The following is a 20,746-nucleotide window of genomic DNA, read 5'->3' as shown; positions in this document are numbered from 1 at the left end:
TTATTAGAAGTATTCCTTAACATATTATTTGTAAGCCATACCTCAGATAAGGGGCTAATATCCAAAATGTTACTCAATTCAATAACTCAGTTACAAAACTCAACTCAATAACAAGAGAACAAATAACCTGATTTACAAATAGGTAAAGAATCTGAATGGATATTTCTCAGAAGAGATGTAATTTACCAACTGATATATGAAAAAATGTTCATCATCACTAATCATCAGAGAAATGCAGATTAAAAACCACAATGAGATAGCCTCTCAGGCCTGTTAAATGGTTACTGTCAGAAACAATTAATGATATCAAGTGTTGGCAAGAATGTAGAGAAGAGAGAACCCTTGAACACTACTGATGGTAATGTACAGCCATTCTGGAAAATAGTATGGAGATTTCTCAAAACACTAAACACGGAATTACCATATGATCCAGCAATTCCACTTCTGGGTATGTATCCAAAGAATTGAAATCAAAGTTTGTTTGTTTTTTTTGGTACTGGGGATCGAACTGGGGTCCTTGCGCTTGTGAGGCAGGCAGCGGAACCACTGAGCTAAATCCCTGGCATATTAATAGTGTTCTGTCCTTCTTTTGAAAAACCAGAACATTTTCTTTCTTTGATAGCTTATCATCTTATCAGCTTCTTTATTTTAGAGTTTTGCATATTCTTTTCTTAAGCAGAAGAGATTTTAAAATGAGTTATGTTAGCATCATTTATTCAAATGATGACAACTGTTGTCCATTTCTTAAATCTTTCCTTCATATTTTTCCTTCCTTTATTTGTTCAATTTGACTTTTAAAATATATGGTTCAAGGAGCTAGTTTTATTCACATTATATTATAGTTAATATAAAACATAAGTAACTCATAGAGATCCAAGACACAATATACAACATGAAGTGCTGAATTTGGTAACAAACAGTGGATGGGGCACTAATGTTTTATGTACATATACTTCGGGAGGCCATATTCCCCTTTGGAAAACAACTTAAAAATACCATTAGAATATATCCTAATTAGATAAGATGACCCTACATACAACTACTGTAGGTCAGCAAGGGATTGTAAAGAAACAAACTTGTTCGTTTTGTTTAGAAAATTTGTTCCTTAAATAAAAACTAGGGATTTAAATTTTTAAGTCACTTTTTAAAGGATCATATTTTGCTTTTGATTGTATTCTTTGCTCAATATGTTTTTTTCTTTTTAATGCATTTTGAACAACCCTGACTATCTGTATTTTTAATGGTACCTGTTATCAACACAAAAAGTGAATGAAGAGAGACAACGAAAAAGAGGAGGGAAAGAGGAAAAGAAGGAAGGAAGCTTGGAAGACAGGAAGGCAGAATTTATTTTTCTCCTTTTTGGAACATTTGTTTATGTCTTCTCCTCTTACTAAGAACTTGGCCTTTGACATTTATGTGTAAACAGTACTTCATCATGGGGCACAAAAGCAGACTCAAAATAATTATGTTTAAAAGGTCAATTACATATGACCTTTGTGAAATAGCAAAGTGACTTGGGGGAATATATTTAGGGATTCTAATGAGTAGGGTTATCCTATTAATCCTATTAATATTAATTATAACTATTAATTATTAATATTAATCCTATTACTTATGAAATCTTCCCTCCTTTTAAAAAATTTTTGTCCTTTTTATTAACACAGTTTGGGTTAATATTTAAATATGTTTTTAATAAGTTATTTTACTTTGGTGCTGTGTATCATAAACCCTCCAAAGTCATTAAAATAGCTTACATGGTTCTACATTAGCTGACCTTAACTCTTACTACCTTTCTAGAGCCTCACTCAGCTCCTGATTCTTTGCTGATCTTAACTACCTCAACTGATAATGTGCCTGAAAGTCTTAATGTTTATTTCCACTTCTGCCTAAAGTATTATTTCTTATTCAAGGGAGAAAGGGAACAAAAGGATTATTGATGATTTCTCCAGGCACTGTGAGAGGCCCCTTTCCTGATCGTGTTATTATACTACTTCACATAGAGAGTTAAAAATCTTAAAGGGTATACTTTTACTTTTCTCCTCTTACTGTATGTGCTATTGTTGTCTTACATTTTATTTTCATACGTGTTATAAACACTATGATACTTTAATATATTTTGCATTAGTTACCTTTTGAAAGTTAAATGTTTCTTAAAGTAATAAAAAAGAAAAATGATGTGTTTCAGATTTCCCATGTGACTACTGATGTTTTGTGTGGGTCTATATTTTTGCTTGGTATTCTTTTTTTCTTCTGTTTGAAGAACTTCCTTTAACATTTCTTCTGATTTAAGGTTGCTAGTGGAAAATTCTTTCAAGTCTTGTTTGTGTAGAAAAATCTATTTTTCCTTTTTGAAAAATATTTTCACACTTGGGTAAAGAATTCTAGATTGACAGGTATTTTGCTGTTGTTGTCAATCTTTATCTTTGTTCTGCTGTCATGTGTCTTTTGCTTCCCCAGAGGTTTTTAAGATGTTTTGGTTTTGGCTAATTTGTTTATAATGTGTTATGATGTGTCCTGTATTTTTCTTTAAATTTATTCTCCTGGGTTTTGTTGGATTTATGTTTCTGAGTTTCAACAAATTTGGAAAAAAATGTTTTGCAATTAGTTTTTGTTAGTACATATTATTCAGAATAGTTATTTGGAATAGTGGGTTACATTTGGCAGATTACTTCATGGTTATAACATACTTGATAATTTTCACCCATACATTATACCCCTTGTCCTTCCCTCCCCCATATTCCTTCCTTTTTTAAAAAAATAGTCTCCTTCTATATTCATAGCATCTTTTTTTTGTGCAGATTCCACATATGAGAGAAAATGTGATACTGGGCTTTCTAAGTCTGGCTTATTTCACTTAACATCTTCAGTTCTATCCATTTTCCTGAAAATGACATAATTTCATTCTTTATGAGTTTTATATGTATGTATATATCAGATTTTCTTTTTCCATTCATCAGCTGATGCACACTTAGACTATTTTCATAGCTTAGCTATTGTGAATTCTGCCACAATAAGCATGGGTACACTATGCTTACTATACATACTATAGAATGCTGACTTCAATTCTTTAGGAATATACTAAGAGTGGGATAGCTGGATCAAATTGTAGCTCTAATTTTAGTTTTTTGAGAAAACTCCATATTGATTTCCATTGTGGCTATACTAATTACGTTTTCACTAACGCTGTGTAACAGTTCCTTTTTCCCACATCCTGCCTAACATTGTTTTTTTTTGTTCTTGTTTTCTTGATGATAGCCTTCCTGACTGAGGTGAGATGGAATCTCAAAGTAGTTTCATGACATAATTATGTCTTTGATCCATTTTGAATCAATTTTTGTGCAGGATGAGAGATAAGAATCTAGTTTCAGGGACACAGGAGGTGAGCTGCTCCCAGGGCAAAAGAGGAGGCTTCCAGGCCGCCATACCACCCTTGGTAGCACACAGGAGGTGGGTCGCGTGGGTGCCAGCAGCAGCCCCCAACCCCATGGAAATGAGAAGACATGCAAACAAGTCTCAAAATCAGACTTCCAAGTCACTTACATCAACCCAAAAGGGAAAGGAGATGGAACACTCTGATACTCAACTACCTGGACTCCCTGAACTGGCAACAAAAAGAGGGTCTGGAAAAAATGAAATCAGAAATAATTTCTCAGGTAACAGCAGAGATTGTGCTCAAAATGTGCTCGTAGTGCAAGACATGGTTCATAAATCTAGAGAGAAGCTCAGGAACACGATGGAATCGCAACATAGGAAACAAATGGAATCCATAAAACAGATGCAAACATTTCCAGGAGATTAAAAACTCCATTGAAAGTCTACACCGCAGAATGAGCCAATATGAGGACAGAATTTCAGATATAGAAGGTAAGATTGCAATTAGTGACCAGGAAAAGGAAAATTGCTTCAAAATTGTAAGGGACCACGAGAAATCAATCCAGCAGCTGCTGGACAATGCAAAGAAGAATAACAAAAGACTGATTGGAGTCAATGAAGAAAGAAGAGAGAGTGCAGATGACATAAAAAAAATCTGTTCACAGAAGTGATGGCAGGAAAATTCCCAAGCAGGGGAAAAGAACTTAAATATGGATGAGTGAGTCATATAGGACTCCAACTAGCCTTGATCAAAAAAAATCTACACAAAGGCATATAATTGTTAAGATTCCAGAAACACAACAGAAGAACAAAGTTCTACAAGTAGTTAGAGAAAAGAAACAAATCACATACAAAGGAAAGTCCATCAGAATCACAGCAGACTTCTCAATGAAAACCCTCAAGGCAAGAAGAGCTTGGAGTGATGTATTCCAAGCCCTAAAAGAAAACAGCCTCCAACCTAGATTGATGTACCCTGCAAAATTATCTCTCAAAATGGATGGAGAAATAAGATACTTTCATGACAAAGAACACCTTAGGAACTTCATGAATACCAAAGCAGCACTCCAAAAAATTTTAGACAATATCCTAGGAAAAGACAACAAGGATCACAAACCCAAGAAGACCAGCAGAATGAATTCATTGGGCATGACAAGAAATTAAATGCAAAGGGGGACAATTCAACAAAAAGAAAAAGTCATGACAATGATAAGTCAATATGTATGAGTTATAACCATCAATGTTAATGGTCTCAATTCACCAATCAAAAGAAATAGACTGGCAGAATGGGTCAAGAAGCGAGATCCAACAATATGCTGCATACAAGAAATACATTTAATTCAAAAAGAAACTCATAGATGAAAAGTGAAAGGGTGGAAAACAATACTCCATGTGACAGGAACCCCCCCCCCAAAAAAGCAGGAGTAGCTTCCTCTTTGCAGATCAAGTGGACCTCAAATGAAAATCTGAAACACTCCGGTCCCACGAATTTCAGAAAAGGGATAGTCAACTTGTATGTACAAATCTATTGTGAACATGTGTTTTCATTCCTCTCAAGTAAAAACGTAAGAACAGGAATGTTGGTTCTTAATAGTAATACAAGAGGCTGCCATTTCACCTCTCCCAGCCCAGAGGAAGGGGTTTCTGGGCCACCATTCCACCGCTCCCAGCTCAGAGGAGGTGAGCCATGCAGGCGCCAACAGCAACCCCCCCCCATCAAAATGAGAAGACACATAGACAAGACACAAAACCAGACTTCCAGATCACCTGCAGTAACCCCAAAGGGAAAGGAGATGGAACACTCTGATACTCAACCACCTGGACTCCCTGAACTGGCAACAAAAGAGGATCTGGAAAAAATGAAATCAGAAATAATTTCTCAGATAACAGTAGAGATTGTGCCCATAGTGCAAGACAGGATTAATAAATCTAGAGAGGACATAGATAAAAAAAATAGAGGAGCTGAGGAACACAATGGAATCCCAACGTAGGAAACAAATGGAATCCATAAAACAGAATGGAATCCATGCAACAAGAACCCAAAAAGAAGCAGAAGTAGCTTCCTCTTTGCAGATCAAGTGGATTTCAAACCAAAACTGATTAAGAGAGACAAAGAAGGACACTACATTCTTGTAAAGGGAACAATCCAACAGGAAAACATGACAATCATAAATATCTATGCACCAAACGTTAGTGCACCCAACTATATAAAACAAATACTAATAGACATAAAAGTCATATATGCACTAATACAGTTGTAGTGGGGGACCTCAACACCCCACTGTCACAAATAGATAGATCAACTAGACAAAAAATAAGTAATGAAATACCAGAACTCAATCAAACTCTTGAACAAATGAACTTAACAGATGTTTACAGAGTCTTCCACCCCACAAAATCAGAATACACATTCTTCTCAGCTGCACCATGGGTCATTCTCCAAAATAGACCACATACTCACACATAGAACATGTTTAAGTAAGTGCAAAGGAACTGAAGTTATCCCCTGTGTATTATCAGACCATAGTGCGATGAAATTGGAGATCAATAGCAAAAGAAACTGAAAAAATTTCATAAACATGTGGAAATTGAATAACACACTTCTGAATGACCAATGGGTCACAGAGGAAATTAAAGAAGAAATCAGACAGTTCCTTCAGTTATATGACAATGACAGTACAACATATCGGAATCTATGGGACACAATGAAAGCAGTCTTATGAGGGAAATTCATAGCAGTGAATACACATATTAGGAAAACAGAACGAGCCCAATTAAACAACCTGATGCTGAACCTCAAGCTTCTAGAAAAAGAAGAGCAGGACAACCCCAAAGCTCATACAAGGGAGGAAATTATAAAGATCAGAGGAGAAATCAATGCAATGGAGACTAAGAGAATGATACAAAAAAATCAATGAAGCCAAGAGCTGGTTCTTGGAAAGAATCAACAAAATTGACAAACCCTTAGCCAACCTTATCAGAAAAAGGAAAGAAGAGGTCCAAATCCATGCAATTGGGAATGAAAAGGGTCAACAGACCCAGCAAAAATCCAGAGAATCATCAATACCTACTTCCAGAATGTGTATGCCAATAAGATGGAACACAGAAGAAATGGACAGATTCCTAGATACATATGAATTACCAAAGTTGAACCAAGAAGACCTAAAAATTCTGAACGACCCAATATCAACCAATGAAATTGAAAACATAATTAAAAACTTATCAACTAAGAAAAGCCTGGGCCCTGATGGCTTCACTGCTGAATTCTACAAGACATTTAAGAGAGGAACTACTGCCACTACTGTTTAAACTCTTCAGTGAAATTGAAAAGGAAGCAATACTCCCAAATTCATTCCTGGAAGCAAGCATCACCTTGATCCTCAATGCAGATAAAGACCCAACCAAAAAGAGAACTATAGGCCAATCTCACTAATGAACATAGATGCAAAAATCCTTAAGAAGATAATGGCAAACAGAATGCAGAAGATCATCAAGAAGATCATACTCCCTGACTAACTGGGATTCATCCCAGGGATTCAGGGATGGTTTAACATATGCAAACAAATCACTGTAATACACTGTATCAATAGAGCCAAGTACAAAAAACATATGATTATCTCCATAGATGCAGAAAAAGCATTTGACAAAATCCAACATGCATTTATGATAAAAATCCTACAAAAAATTGAAATAGATGGTCTCTACCTCTATCAGATAAAATCCATCTATGAAAAACCAACAGCCAGTATCATACTAAATAGCCAAAAACTGAAATCCTTCACACTAAAATCAGGAACAAGACAAGGGATGTTCACTATCACCACTCTTTTTCATTGTAGCTTTGGAAACATTAGCCACGGCAATTAGACAAGAGAAAGAAATAAAAGGAATAAAGATAGGAAATGAAGAAGTCAAATTGTCATTATTTGCATGTGACGTGATACTCCATATAGAAGACCCCAAGAATTTCACCCAAAGTGTTCTAGACTTAATAACCAAATTCAGTAGACTAGCTGGATACAAGGTCAGCACACAAAAATCAATAGCTTTCTGCTACATGAACAACTGACTCACTGAGATAGAAATAGGGCAAATAATTCCTTTCACAATAGCATCCAAAAAACTGAAATATCTAGGAATCAACCTAACAAAAGAAATCAAAGACCTCTTCTCTGAAAACTATAACACTTTGAAAAAAGAGATTGAAGGGGATATCAGAAAATGGAAAGACATCCCTTGCTCCTGGGTAGGAAGGATTAATATAGTGAAAATGGCCATACTTTCAAAACTGCTATATAGATTCAATGCAATTCCAATTGAGATCCCAGCAGCATACTTCACGGACCTTGAGAAAACAATCCAAAAATTCATTTGGAACAAGAGACCCAGAATCGAAAAAGCAATTCTAGGTAACAGAGACATGGCAAGGAGTATTACAACCCCCAACTTGAAACTATACTACAAAGCTATGGTGATAAAAAAACAGCATGGTACTGGCAAAGAAACAGACCTGAGGACCAGTGGAATAGATTAGAAGATGCAGAAACAACTCGAGATACACTCAGCTGCCTCATCTTTGAGAAAGGAGCCAAACACCCTCACTGGAGGGTAGATAGCCTCTTTAATAAATAGTGCTGGAAAAATTGGGTTTCAACTTGCCAAAGACTAAAACTAGACCTATATCTCTCACCATGCAGTAAACTAAAATCAAAATGGATTAAAGATCTAAATATAAAAACTGAAACGCTGAACCGGCTGGAACAGAGGTTAGGTAGAACTCTTGAAGACACTGGTGTAGGAAAAGACTTTATGAACAAAACCTCAGTTGCCTGTGATCTAGCAGAAACAATCAACAAGTGGGATCTTTTCTTACTAAAAAGCTTCTGCACAGCAAGAGAAACCACTCACACAGTGAAAAGACAACACACAATATGGGAAAAAATTTTCACCAGCGGTCCCTCAGACGAAGGTTTGCTATCTCAAATCTATAAAGAACTTAAAAAAATCAGACCTCCCAAATTTAAAGACCCAATCTGAAAATGGGCATCTGAAATTAACAGACATTTCTCAGACAAAGAAGTAGAAATAGCAAATAAACATATGAAAAATTGTTCAACATCACTGGTCATTGAAGAGATGCAAATGAAAACAATGCTGAGATTCCACCTCATTCTAGAAAGAATGGCTGCTATCATGAAATCAACCAATAATTGCTGGCAGTGCTGTGGGAAAAGGGGAGCCCTGCTCCATTGCTGGTGGGTATGTAAACTGGTGTAACCATTGTGGAAATCAGTATGGAGATACCTCAAAGAACTAGGACTGGAGGTCCCATTTGAACCAGCTATTCCCCTGCTGGGTATCTTCCCCAAAGAATTTAAAGAATCATACCACAGTGATATATGCATATCCATGTCCATAGCAGCGCAATTTGTAATAGCTGAAACTTGGAAGCAGCCCAAATGCCTATCAACTGAATACTGGATAAATGAAATATGGTTTTTTGATAAAATGGAGTACTACTCAGCCATAAAAAATGAGAAATTGGAGACATTTATAGCTAAATGGATGCACATTGAGGTGATACTCTTAAGTGGAATAAATAGGACACACGTGTAAATACCGAATATTTTCTCTAGTGTGAGAAACTGAAAATGTAAATAGGGATCAAAATGTACCATAGATAATGTGAAATAGGAAGAAAAGGGGCAAAGTAGAATGGAAAGTGGGAGGAGTAGGGGAAAGGAAAAAAGGGAATGGAATTAATATGAGAAAATGAAAAAATGGAAACAAAGTCTTTGTAAATGTGGGGGGGGATAGAGGGGTTGAAGGGAGGGCAGGGGAGGGGGGAACAATAAGAACCAAGAGAGATTGTGTAAAGGTGCAAATTTCCAATGATGAATGTCATTATATTATATACCTAAAATGTACCAATAAAATAAAATTTAAAAGTTAAAAATACCCAGTAATACAAGAAATTTCTATATTGTTTTCCAAGATTGTTTTATCATTTTACATTCACATTAGCAGTATTAGAAACTTCTAACTGGTTCACACCTAAGCTGACATTTGTTCTTTTAAAACTTTTAACTTCATCTCCCTAATGAGTGCATTATTCAGTCTTGTTATTGTACTGATTATTTTTCTGATTCTAGTGTTGCACACCTTTCCTTGTGCTGTACTGGCTATTTATCATATTCTTGTGTCTACCTTTTAATTGGGTTGCTATTAATGAGCTGTAAGGGTTCTTTATATATTATGGTCATAGGTTATATGCATTATAAATATGGTCTGTTTAAGGACTACTTTTCATTTTCTTAACGATGTCATTTAAAGTTCTAAATTTTGATGGAATCTCATTCATCAATTTTTTTCTATTATATATCATGTTTTTTGTATCCTAGGAAATTCTTGCCTACTGTAAATTTATAAACATTTTCCCTTATAATTTCTTCTTAAAGTTTTATACTTTTAGTCTTTCAAATTTAGGTTCACAGATCCTTTCAAGTTATTTCTATGTATGGAAATAAATAGTTGAGGTTAATTTTTTATATATGGATACCAGGTGTTCTAGTGCCATTTGCTGAAAACACTATCTTTTCCTCTGCTCTTGAATTGAGTTTATATTCTATAAAATGTTAATGTTAAATAATCTTTCAAAACTCAGTGGACCATATATGTGTGGTTCTATTTCTAGATTCTCTGTTTTATTCCAATGATCTATATGTCTTTCCTTACACCAACACTGCCTTGATTACTGTAGCTTTAGAGGAAGTCTCAAAATTAGGTACTAAACATCTTACAACACTGTTTTTTTTTCTTTGTACTTTTCTAGATCCTTTGTACTCCCACATAACTTTTAAATTTCAATATCCAATTCTTCATTTATAGCAAGTATACATAGATATGAATTCTTATATGTACCTTGTGTTTTCTAATACTGCTAAATTCAAATTCAAATTCTAGGGGCTCCTAGAGATTTCTTAGTATTTTCTTTGTAGATGATCATTTTCATCTACATATAAACATTTTACTTCTACCTTGCCAATCTTTTATTTTTTTTTTGGTACTGGGGATTGAACTTGGGACCTTGGCGCTTGTGAGGCAGGTGCTGGAACTACTGAGCTAAATCCCCAGCCCATACCTTGCCAATCTTATGCTATTTGTTTATTTTTATTGCCAGACTATTTTGGTTGGGCCTAGGTTTCAAAGTTTAATGGACAGATGAAGAGTAAGCATATCTGCCCTTGTTCCCCACCTTAGGGGGAAAGCTTTGTATCTTCTCCATTCATATAAGGCATTTTTGCTGGAAGTATGGAGTACATGTCTTTCATCTGTTGAGAAGGTTCTGTTCTACTTCTAGTCTCCCGATAGCTTTTAGCATGAACAGCTGTAGAATTTAGTCCAATACTTTTTCTCCCACCACTGACAGGATCATATGGCTTTTTCCTTTCCTCTGTTAAAATGATGACTTTTGGGGGTGGATCTTCCAATGCTGAACCAACACTGCCATTCCTATAATAAAACCACTTTCTACATACTGCCAGATCTGACCTCTAATAGTTTGTTTTGTTAAACAAATTTTTATCTATGTTCATACTTTTTTCTTCTATTATCTTTATCCAGTTTTAGGATTAGCACAATGTTGAGTTCCTAAAATGAGGGGAGAAGTGTTCCTTCTTTTTTCTGCTTTAATTGTTTGCTATAATTCATCAGTTAAAATGTATATGAGCCTGTTGTTGTCATATAGGTAGGTTTTCAAGCTAGGAGTATACTTTCTTTTATAGGTGCTATTCAAATTTTATATTTCCTCCAGAGTTAGTTTCATTAATTTGTCTTCCAAGGTACTTCTTAGAAGTTATCAAATTTATTTCAAAAATGATTTTTGTAATATGCTTTCTATAGCCTTTTAAATTCTGTAAAATCTGTGGTAATGTCTCCTAGATCTTGATATTATAATTTTAAAAATGTATAATTGATATTGTGTAATAGGAAGAAAAGGTCTAAAGGAGCAGGGGGAGTGGGAGGGGTAGGGGAAAGGGAAAAGAAAAAATATGAGAAAAGGAAAAAAATGGAAAAAAGTCTTTGCAAATGGGGAATGGTGTAGGGGGTGAAGGGAGGGCAGGAGAAGTGGAAAAAATAAGAACCAAGATACTCATGTACAGGTACAAGATCCCAATGATGAATGTCACTGTATTTTATATGTAAAATGTACCAATAAACAATGGGGAAAAGAAAGAATACAGTTTCAGTCTTCTACATATAAATTTACAGTATGCTAAGCACCATTTGGTAAAGAGGCTGTGTTTTTTCCAATATATGTTTTTGGATTCTTTGTCAAGAATCAGATGACTATAGTTGCATAGGTTTGTTTCTGTATCTTGTGTTCCACTGATCTGTGTCTATTTTTGTGGCAGTACTATGCTTTTTGTTACTGTGCCTTTGTATTGTAATTTCTAATGAGGTATAATATATGGTAATGAGGCCGTAGGTTACCTTTGAATCCTACCACTTTGGTGAATTTGTTCATCAGATTTAAACATTTTCTGGTGTAAGTCTTAGGATCTTCTAGGTAAAAGATCATAGTATATGCAAATAATTTGACTTATTTTTTTTCCTATTTGTATCCTTTTCTTTCTCTTGCCTAATTTTTAGCAGTTGTTTCTTGACATATTTTTCTGCACATCAGCTTTTCTTCTGTAGCACTCTAATTACATTAGATGGCTTGACATTGTCCTATAGATCTTTTTGTTTTTTCTTCATTCTTTATTATTTCCATGCTTACTTTTGGGCAGTTTCTATTGCTTGTCTTCAAATTCATTGCTCTTCTCCAGTGTCTCATTCTGTCCACCCATCTAGTGTATATATCAATATATGAGTTGCCTTTGATTGCATTTCTAGAAGTTCCATGTGATTCTTTTAAATACCTTTGATTTTTTTTACCCCATCATATTCATATTTTATAATGTGAAGCTTATGCATAGTAGCTGTTTAACATTCTTATGATAATTATATTGTTCTTATCATTGCTGGGTCTATATCCATTTATTAAGTTTTCTTCTGATGATGGTTCATAGTTTTGTACTTCTTTTCATGCTCGGTATTTTAATTTTTTGTTGACTATTGGATATTGTGAAATTTACAGTGTTATATGATGGATATTGTTTTATTCTTTTAAAGAGTATTTGACTTTTTTCTGGCACTGAGGTAAATTATTTGGGATCAGTTTGACCCCTTTGAAGCTATCTTTTTAGCTTTATAAGATGTGTACATGGCAGCTCATAAGTTAGGACTAATTTAGACCAACTACAGTGGTGCAGTACCCTTCTGAGGCCTCTTACCCCATATATCTTACGAGGGCTTTCCCCTTAGCTGGTAGAAGCAGAAACTGTCCTCGTCCTGTTTGTCTCTGTGAGGTGTTGGTCCACTGTTTGCTGGTGATTCTTTCCCCAGCCTCACACAGTTTCCTATATCTACCACATCCCCTTAGCCAAAGACACACACGGACTTGTAGATACTGCCACTTACTGACTATACAGCTCCCTCCTTCCTCTAGTGCTTGAAAATTCCAGACACGTTGATCTCCATGCACTTCCGTCTTTATCTCTTCAATGCAGTAAGAATATTGGGCTCTGTTGTTTTCTCTGCCCATCTGATATCTGTCTCTCCTGTCTGGAAATTGCTTGCAGGCAATAAGTTGGGGTAATTATATGGCTTGCTTCATTTATTTCCCTTCTCCCAAAGGTTGTAGTACTGTGATACTTATCATCCAGTATCTGAGAACTGTTCTTTCATGTATTTTGTCTAGTTTCTTGATGTTTAATGGGAAAGAATAAATCTGATCCCTGTTCTTCCTTTTTGCTAGAATGTATCATGAATAAGGTTCTTTGGGAGAAACATTGGTTATTAGCAATTTTAGGAATGTTAATTTGACAACATGTTCAAAGAGAGAGACCTTTGAAAGAAGATGTAGTAGAAAATAATTTCAATTAATGAAATCATTAGGTGGTAAAGCATGAGATTAAAATGACAGGAATGACAATGAAGGAACATATCTAAAAATATCTGAAGGAAAAGTGGGCAGAATTTGGGAATGGCTTGGTATGTAGGATATGGGTGAAAAAGAAATCAAAGGTGACTTTAACACCATGAAATTAATGGAAGGATGGCACAATTAAAAGAAAAAGGGTAAATAGTATTAAATTACACTGACTCATTTGTGTTCTTTTATTTTATATTCCATAGGAAATGGTGACAGAAATGTATTCTGGCTCATGTGTAGCAATGGAGATTCAACAGACTAATCCTACCAAGACATTTCGAGAATTCTGTGGACCTGCTGATCCTGTAAGTTATTATTCAAACTCTTATTGTAGTTTGTGTTATGCACAACTGTCTTAACAGGTTTATATTTTTTGTTCTTGAAGATAAATAGTATAAAAATGGATATACACAAAAATGATCTGAAAGCCTAACAGAATGATCTGTTAGCCTAACAGAAGCAAACTCCTTCTATCATTAATCTATAATCATTCTACTTCTCAGTTTTCTTTTTTTTTGGTACCAGGGATCAAACTCGGGTCCTTGCGCTTGCGCAGCAGGGAGCGAAGCCGCTGAGCTAAATCCCCAGCCCTTCTCAGCTTTCTTCCACAGGCACACTCACTGACTGACACCCAGAAGAGAGCACCTGTGCCAGCCTTATCTCTAATATAGTCTATTGCTTTTTCCAGGGCCTTTGGGCCACTTTTGTTAGTTTGTTTTTGCATTACTGGAGATTCAACCCTGGGCCTTCACCCCGAGCTGCAACTCCCGACCTTTTGTAGTTTTTATTTTGAGACACAGTCTCTCAGAGTTCTGGGATTACAGGAATGCCTCACCATGCCTGGCTCTCTGGGTCTCTTGATTCTCTTTCACAGTTCACTTTAACTTGAATAAGACCTCCAGGTTTGGGAGTCAAGGCCCTTCCCTTTTGATACTACTATCACTTCCTAACTTCCTACTCTGTTCTACCTAGATTCCACTATTACCTCTTTCATCACACTTTTATGACATTCTCAGCTATTGTTGTTGTTGCTGGGATTGAACCTAGGGCTTTTGCACTGAGCTACATCTTCAGCCTCTTTTTATTTTTCGTTTTGAGACAGGGTCTCACTAAGCTGCGTAATTGCCCAGACTGGGCTTGAACTTGCTATCCTCCTGCCCTGACCTCTCAGTGTTGGAATTACAGGCATGTGCTACCATGTGTCCCTGTCATTCTTTTTACCCTTATTCTTTGAGGACACCTTGATGACTCAAACTTTAGATAAATTTAACCACCTACCACATTCCTATGCACAGACTGAAAGGTTCTACTAAATGAAAGGTACACTTCAGTATAGATTCATATTGATACAAGTTATAATCTCTCATCAAAGCTGGGCCAGTACTGCCACCCAGAAATCTTTTAAAAAATTCTTCTATTTTTCTCTTTCTACTAATTTTCACAATGACTATTTTATCTCCTCATTATCTTCTTTAAGCTGTTTACAGTGGCTTCATCATTTTTCCACAGAAAAGATGGCATCATCTCCTACTTCATAGAGAAAATTAAGCATGATTTCCTAACTTTCTGCTTTCACACAATGTATGTATTTGTAAATTCACACTCACCTTCTCTCTCAAGTCCCAGAAGAATGTATTTTCCTTCTCTGATAAGATTTTCCACCTATTCTTTGTTTTCCTCTCTTTCCTTCAAGGCTTTGCACTGTTTTCTGGAATTTGGTTTTTAAAGTAATTTTTTTGTGGTTATAAATAGTAATATATGACTATTAAAGAAAAAGTAGAAATTAAATAGTTTGATAAAGAAAATGTGGATCATTATCCCTTTAGCCAAAGTTTCTAATGTTATAAACTAATTGAGATCAATCAGTATGCACAGATTTAAAGAGGATCATACTGAGCATTTTTCATGTCATTCAAAATCCTTCAAAAACATAATTGTATTAGACTTTTATATAGTGTTTTATGTTAGAAAATAATTTGACATTTTCTCAATAATTAGGAATTATGTGTGTAATTTTTCATATTTATAACCAAATTACACTGAACATTCTTCCATATACTGTATTTTGTGCAACTGATTGTTTCCTTAGAAAAGATTCCCAGAAATAGTTAAGAGGTTAAGTGCTTAAGAGATTAATGCTTTTTCTCAGGAGTTCTTACTGTTGCAGGGATGGATTAGTTACTAGGTGAACCAGTTGTTATGAAGTGAGTTAAAAGGTATAAATAGCTCAAAGCTCTATTTTCCAGAAAGCTTGTTCCAGTTTACATCCCTGCCAATAATGAGTATATAGTTTTTAATACTGTATTAAGGGTTATTAAACTAAAATATGTCTCAATTAGTAGGTGCAATGGTTATTTCATTGTTTTACTATTATTTGTAACAGTTTACTTTCTTCACATTTATTGCCTAGTTATATGTTTTTCTTTGTAAATTGTATGATTAATGTATTTTAATCCATTCTACTCTTTTCAAGTCATTTTATGCATTCTTTCTGTACACTTCATATATTTCCACAGTTTAATTTTTAATTGAGCTTACATAGAGAAGATTCCAATAAATAGATGAGTTTATTAGTGTTTTAACTTTTGGTTGCTGCTGTGATCTAAATATGGTTTGTCCACGTGACACTGATGTTGGCATCTGACTGCCAATGTGGTACTGTTGGGAAGTGATAGCATTAAAAGGTCATTAGATGGTTAAGAGGGATTAATGCTTTTTTTCAGGAGTTCTTACTGTCACAAGGATGGATTAGTTTCTTAGGAGAACCAGTTGTTATGAAGTGAGGCTGCCTCTTGTGTTTTTCTCTTGCATGTACTCACTTGCCTTCTGGCTTATGAAGGAGAATGTGGCCTACACTAGTGCCTGAAGGCTGCCTGGTCTTGGACTTACCAGCCTCCAGAACCTTGAGCTGAATAAAGTTCTTCTTTATTAATTACTCAGTCCACAGTATTCTGTCATAGCAGCAGAAAATACATTAGGACAGTTACTTTTGTGAAAGTTTTAATGATACTTCCTCATTGAAAAAATGTATTTTTTTCTTCTAATTATTTTGCAATTTAATTTTTTATCTAATTATTTTAATACATTTAAATTTTTTGTTGTTGCTTGTAGCCCAAGGTGAAGATTTGATTCCCTCACTTTCCTAAGTGTTACCTATTATCATAGAATCACTTATTAAATGCTTTCTTTCCTATTCATTTGTGATATCTTACTTCTAGGTTGTGAAGTTACATTGATCTGTATATCAAATCTTGTGCCAATTTTATGTAAGTTTAATTAGTGTAGCTTTATATTAGGTTTTCCATAATTTGATTACTGTATGCCTGGCTATGAGTCTTTTTGTACTTATTCTACTTGGCATTCAGTGAAACTCCTGTATCTTTAGATGGTGTTTTTGATCAAATTTAAAAAACAAGTTCAGGTAATATTTCTTTAAAATTTTATACTTCCTACATTTTCCTCTATTGGGATTCTGATTTCATATGTATTTGACCATTTGATAAAGGCCATTGGAGTTCTGTACGTTTTAAAAAATCTTTTTTTTCTTTGTTCTTTAGTTTGGATGATTTCTATTTGCTTATCTTCAGAATTATGGAATATTTCTTCTCTTTCATTCAGTTTTCATCAGATAGAACAAAAGCTTTAATTTGATGTTTTTTACAGTTAATATAATTTTCCTTAAATTCCCCTTCTCTCTGCTCACTTTTCCTGCCCTACACGTCTATTGATAACTATCAACATCCTATTAATACTCGCTTTGGGGTTACAAATAAATTTTAGTGATTAGGGAAATTTGCAAAGATAGAACCCATAAAGAATGAGGGTTGACTTTAGTTTCTATGTTTTTAATGAGTTTGATGAATTTTATAAAGAAAAATAATTGGTACAGTAAATAGCAATACCTTTTAAATAAAATATCCTGACTAAAGAAAATATTTCTCTTGAAGAGTACATGGCTTTAGGGGGTTTAATACAGATAGCTTGAAAAAGGAGAAAATACATACTGAAAAAATATATTCCAAGATTATTAGTTGTCTTGAATTTCTTTGATGTTGAGAGCTTAACTTCAAAACTTGTCAAAAGAAATAACTTTATCAATATAAAAAGATGAAGCAATGTGATCTAATTAGTGAGTAATAGAAAAGCAGTTAACATTCAACTACTGAATACAGGATTTTATAATAATTTTCTATAAAAATAAAAACAAAATCTTATTCAAATATATAATTGGATCAACTACATTTTCCTGAAAAGGCAGAAGTAATTCAAATTTAGATGTCTTAGGTTTGGAATTTCACATATTCTTTTCCCGTAGTGTTTAGATTTTTCAACTAAGTTAACTTAAAATGAAAATATTTTCTTTTTGGTTGTTCTAGCCATTAAGTATCAGAACTGGAGTTCTGATCACAGAATGCAACCCCACTTTCTTTTTCCCCCATTCCATTTGTGATTATATCATGATTGGGAGAGTTTGGCATTTGGGGTTTTTTTTTGCTTAAATTCTTTCATTGGTACATTTTAGGTATACAGTACATTTACATTTATCATTGGGTGCTTGTACCTGTACATGATGTATCTTGGTTCTTATTTTTTCCCCATTACCTGTGCTCCCTTCCCTATTTACACAGACTTTGTTTCCATTGAGTTTGGCATTTTGTAGTAACATGCAGTTGTTTTGATTCATTGTTTTTAGAGTGTGTTTTTTTATTCTGATGGGAGATATATATAGATAGATATTTAGATATTAAAAATATTTTCTGGAGCGTTTGGTACTAGCCAGAAGAAATATCTAAGCCACAATTTAGAACACAGTCTTCTTTAGAAGATTGCCAATGTTCCAATCCCCAGGGGCCACCAGATCTTCTGATAGAGAATTACTTTATCACATCGGTGTTTCATATTACCCTATTTAAGAATTAAGCATTGGAATACTGTCTATGTTGGCTCATATGTTTCTAAAATACAGACTTTAATCTGAAGTAGCCAATGGTAATTATAACAATATGAACAGTATATATAGAGGGCCGGGGATGTAGCTCAGTGGCACCGCACCTGTGTTGCAAGCACAGGTCCTGAGTTCAATCCCTGGGAAGGAAGGAAAGGAAGGAAGGAAGGAAGGAGGGAAGGAAGGAAAGAAGGAAAGAAAGAAAGAAAATATACAAAGAGTAGTGCATGCCAGGGATTTAGCTCAGTGAGTCCAGCACCTGCCTCACAAGCACAAGGTCCCAAGTTCCATCCCTGGTACCAAAAAAAAAAAAAAAAAAAAAAAAAGAATAGGGCAAAATATCAAAAAATCTTGTTTTTTACTAAAAGTTTCAGAGATTCTCTATGGTATAGGCCTAGGGTAAGCAAGAAATGAGTTCCACTTTAAGGTATTTTTGCCATTTATCTTCATTTTTGTTGGATTGGGATTTACTTTGCTTCATTCAACTAAAATTATTGAGTATATTGTGGGGTGTAGGGTGTAGAGTGTTCAGGATGTGGAAGTTATAAACAAGTACTAAATAAGTAATTACATACATGTGTCTATATTATAGCTATGTTAAATGCTATAAAGAAGTCTGATAATTAATTGTGTAAGGGCTTATCACAGCAGGCTCTGGCTTAGATGAAGCGGAGGTATTCCTGAAAGAGTCTCATTTATTCTGAATCCTGAAGGGTAAAGAACAGCCATGAGTGGAGGCTGCAACTATTGAAAGAACCTAGCACATTCTTGGATTTCAAAAAAACCCAGTTTGGCTGAAGCTGAGAGTATAAGGAGAAGAGTAGCCTACAGTGCAATCGAAGAGATTGTTTAGGTCAGAGTAGCTAGTTTGTGTGTACTCCAAGTGAAATAGAAGCTCCCTGAAAAAGTTTATTTGGGGAGATGATGTTATTGAATTTACATTTCAAAAGAGCACTCCGACCATGTAGCAAATTGGTTAGAAGAAAATAAAGTAATTCAGACTAGAGAGGATGGATTCCTGGGTTTAGGCAGTAACATTGCAAAATACATTTTGTAAAGAGCTGGTAGAACTTGGATGTGGGCATGAACAGCTAGATAGTTTATCTACCATAGATAAAGAAAATTCTTGGTAGGAATGGCTGCCATATTTTGGAATAGATACCAAAAATGTGCTTAAAACACCAACAGAGGAGCCACAAACATATGGAACGATAATCTCTGTAATAAGTGGTGCTAGCAAAACTGGATATCCGCATGTAGAAGATCGAGTCTAGATTATATATCTCACCATGTACTAAACTAAAACCAAAATGGATCAAAGATCTAATGTTAAAACATGTAATATACAGGAACATAGAATAGGTACAACTCTGGAAGATATAGGCATAGGCAAGAACTTTCTGAACAGATCCCCAGTGGCACAAGAAATAATACCGAGAATCAATAAATGAGATCATATCAAATTATAAAGTTTTTGTACAGCACAGGAAACAACCAACGTGAAGAGGCAATCTATAGAACGGGAAAAAAATTTTGCCATCCATTCTACAGACAAGAGGACTAATATAAAAAATATATAAAGAACTCAAAAAAATTAGACTTCCCAAAATAAAAGACCCAATCCAAATATGGACAACCAAAATGAATAGACACTTCTCAGAAAAAGTACAAATGGCCAATAAATACATGAAAAAATGCTCATCATCACTGGCTGTCAGAGAAATGCAAATTAAAACTACATTGAGATACCATCTTACCCAAGAAAGAATGGCTGAAAATCTAATAATAACAAATGCTGGTGAAGATGTAGAGAGGAAAGAACTGTACTACATTTTAGGTAGGAATATAAACTAGTAACAGCCACTATGGAAATCAGTGTGGGGATTCTTCAAAAAACTAAAACTACTAGAAATTCCATTTGACTCAGTTATACCTCTTCCAAGTTTCTTCCCAGAAGAGTTAAAATCATCATATTACAGTAATACATGCATACACATGTTTATAGCAGCATAATTTATAATAGCTAGATTGTGGAAACCAAGTATATGTCCATTGACAGCTGCATGGATAAGGAAAATGTGGTATTTATACATATTGTATGTGTGTATGTATTTATACATTATTTATAATGGCTTAGTATAATGACATAAAGAAAGATGAACTTGAGGCATTCATAAGTAAATGGATCCAACTTGAGAACATAATGTTAAGTGAAATAAGTAAGACATACAAGCTCAGATATTGCATGGTTTCTTTATATAAGAAAAGCAAATAAAGAAAAAAATAAAAGAAAGATAAATAAGAAATAGGGAGAAGTTCAAATGCCTCCCCAAATTACAAATTGTATTGTTTTAAAAATATTTTAGTATATATGTTGTTTTCATTTTTATTAT

At 34.6% G+C, this 20,746-nt stretch overlaps 1 protein-coding gene across 15 annotated transcripts in view; it reads left to right on the top strand.

Annotated features, from left to right (window-relative positions):
* Nme7 (NME/NM23 family member 7) overlaps window positions 1-20,746 on the top strand; it is a 192,535-nt gene that overhangs the window by 97,273 nt on the left and 74,516 nt on the right. For all 15 annotated transcript variants that reach the window (XR_015449514.1, XR_015449522.1, XR_015449516.1 and 12 more), the window contains one exon: window positions 13,612-13,713. Coding sequence is in view for 6 of the 15 variants with exons in the window: in XM_087206893.1 (XP_087063019.1) it covers window positions 13,612-13,713 (102 nt within the window). In the remaining 9 variants the exon portion in view is untranslated. The remainder of the gene's footprint in view (window positions 1-13,611; window positions 13,714-20,746) is intronic.

This window comes from Heterocephalus glaber, unplaced genomic scaffold, assembly GCF_053883595.1.
Source record: "Heterocephalus glaber isolate CG9 unplaced genomic scaffold, H.glaber_assembly_v1.0 deba00000738, whole genome shotgun sequence".
Taxonomy (NCBI): domain Eukaryota; kingdom Metazoa; phylum Chordata; class Mammalia; order Rodentia; family Bathyergidae; genus Heterocephalus; species Heterocephalus glaber.
The sequence above is the reverse complement of the archived record's forward strand: the minus strand, read 5'-3'. Positions and strand labels throughout refer to the sequence as shown.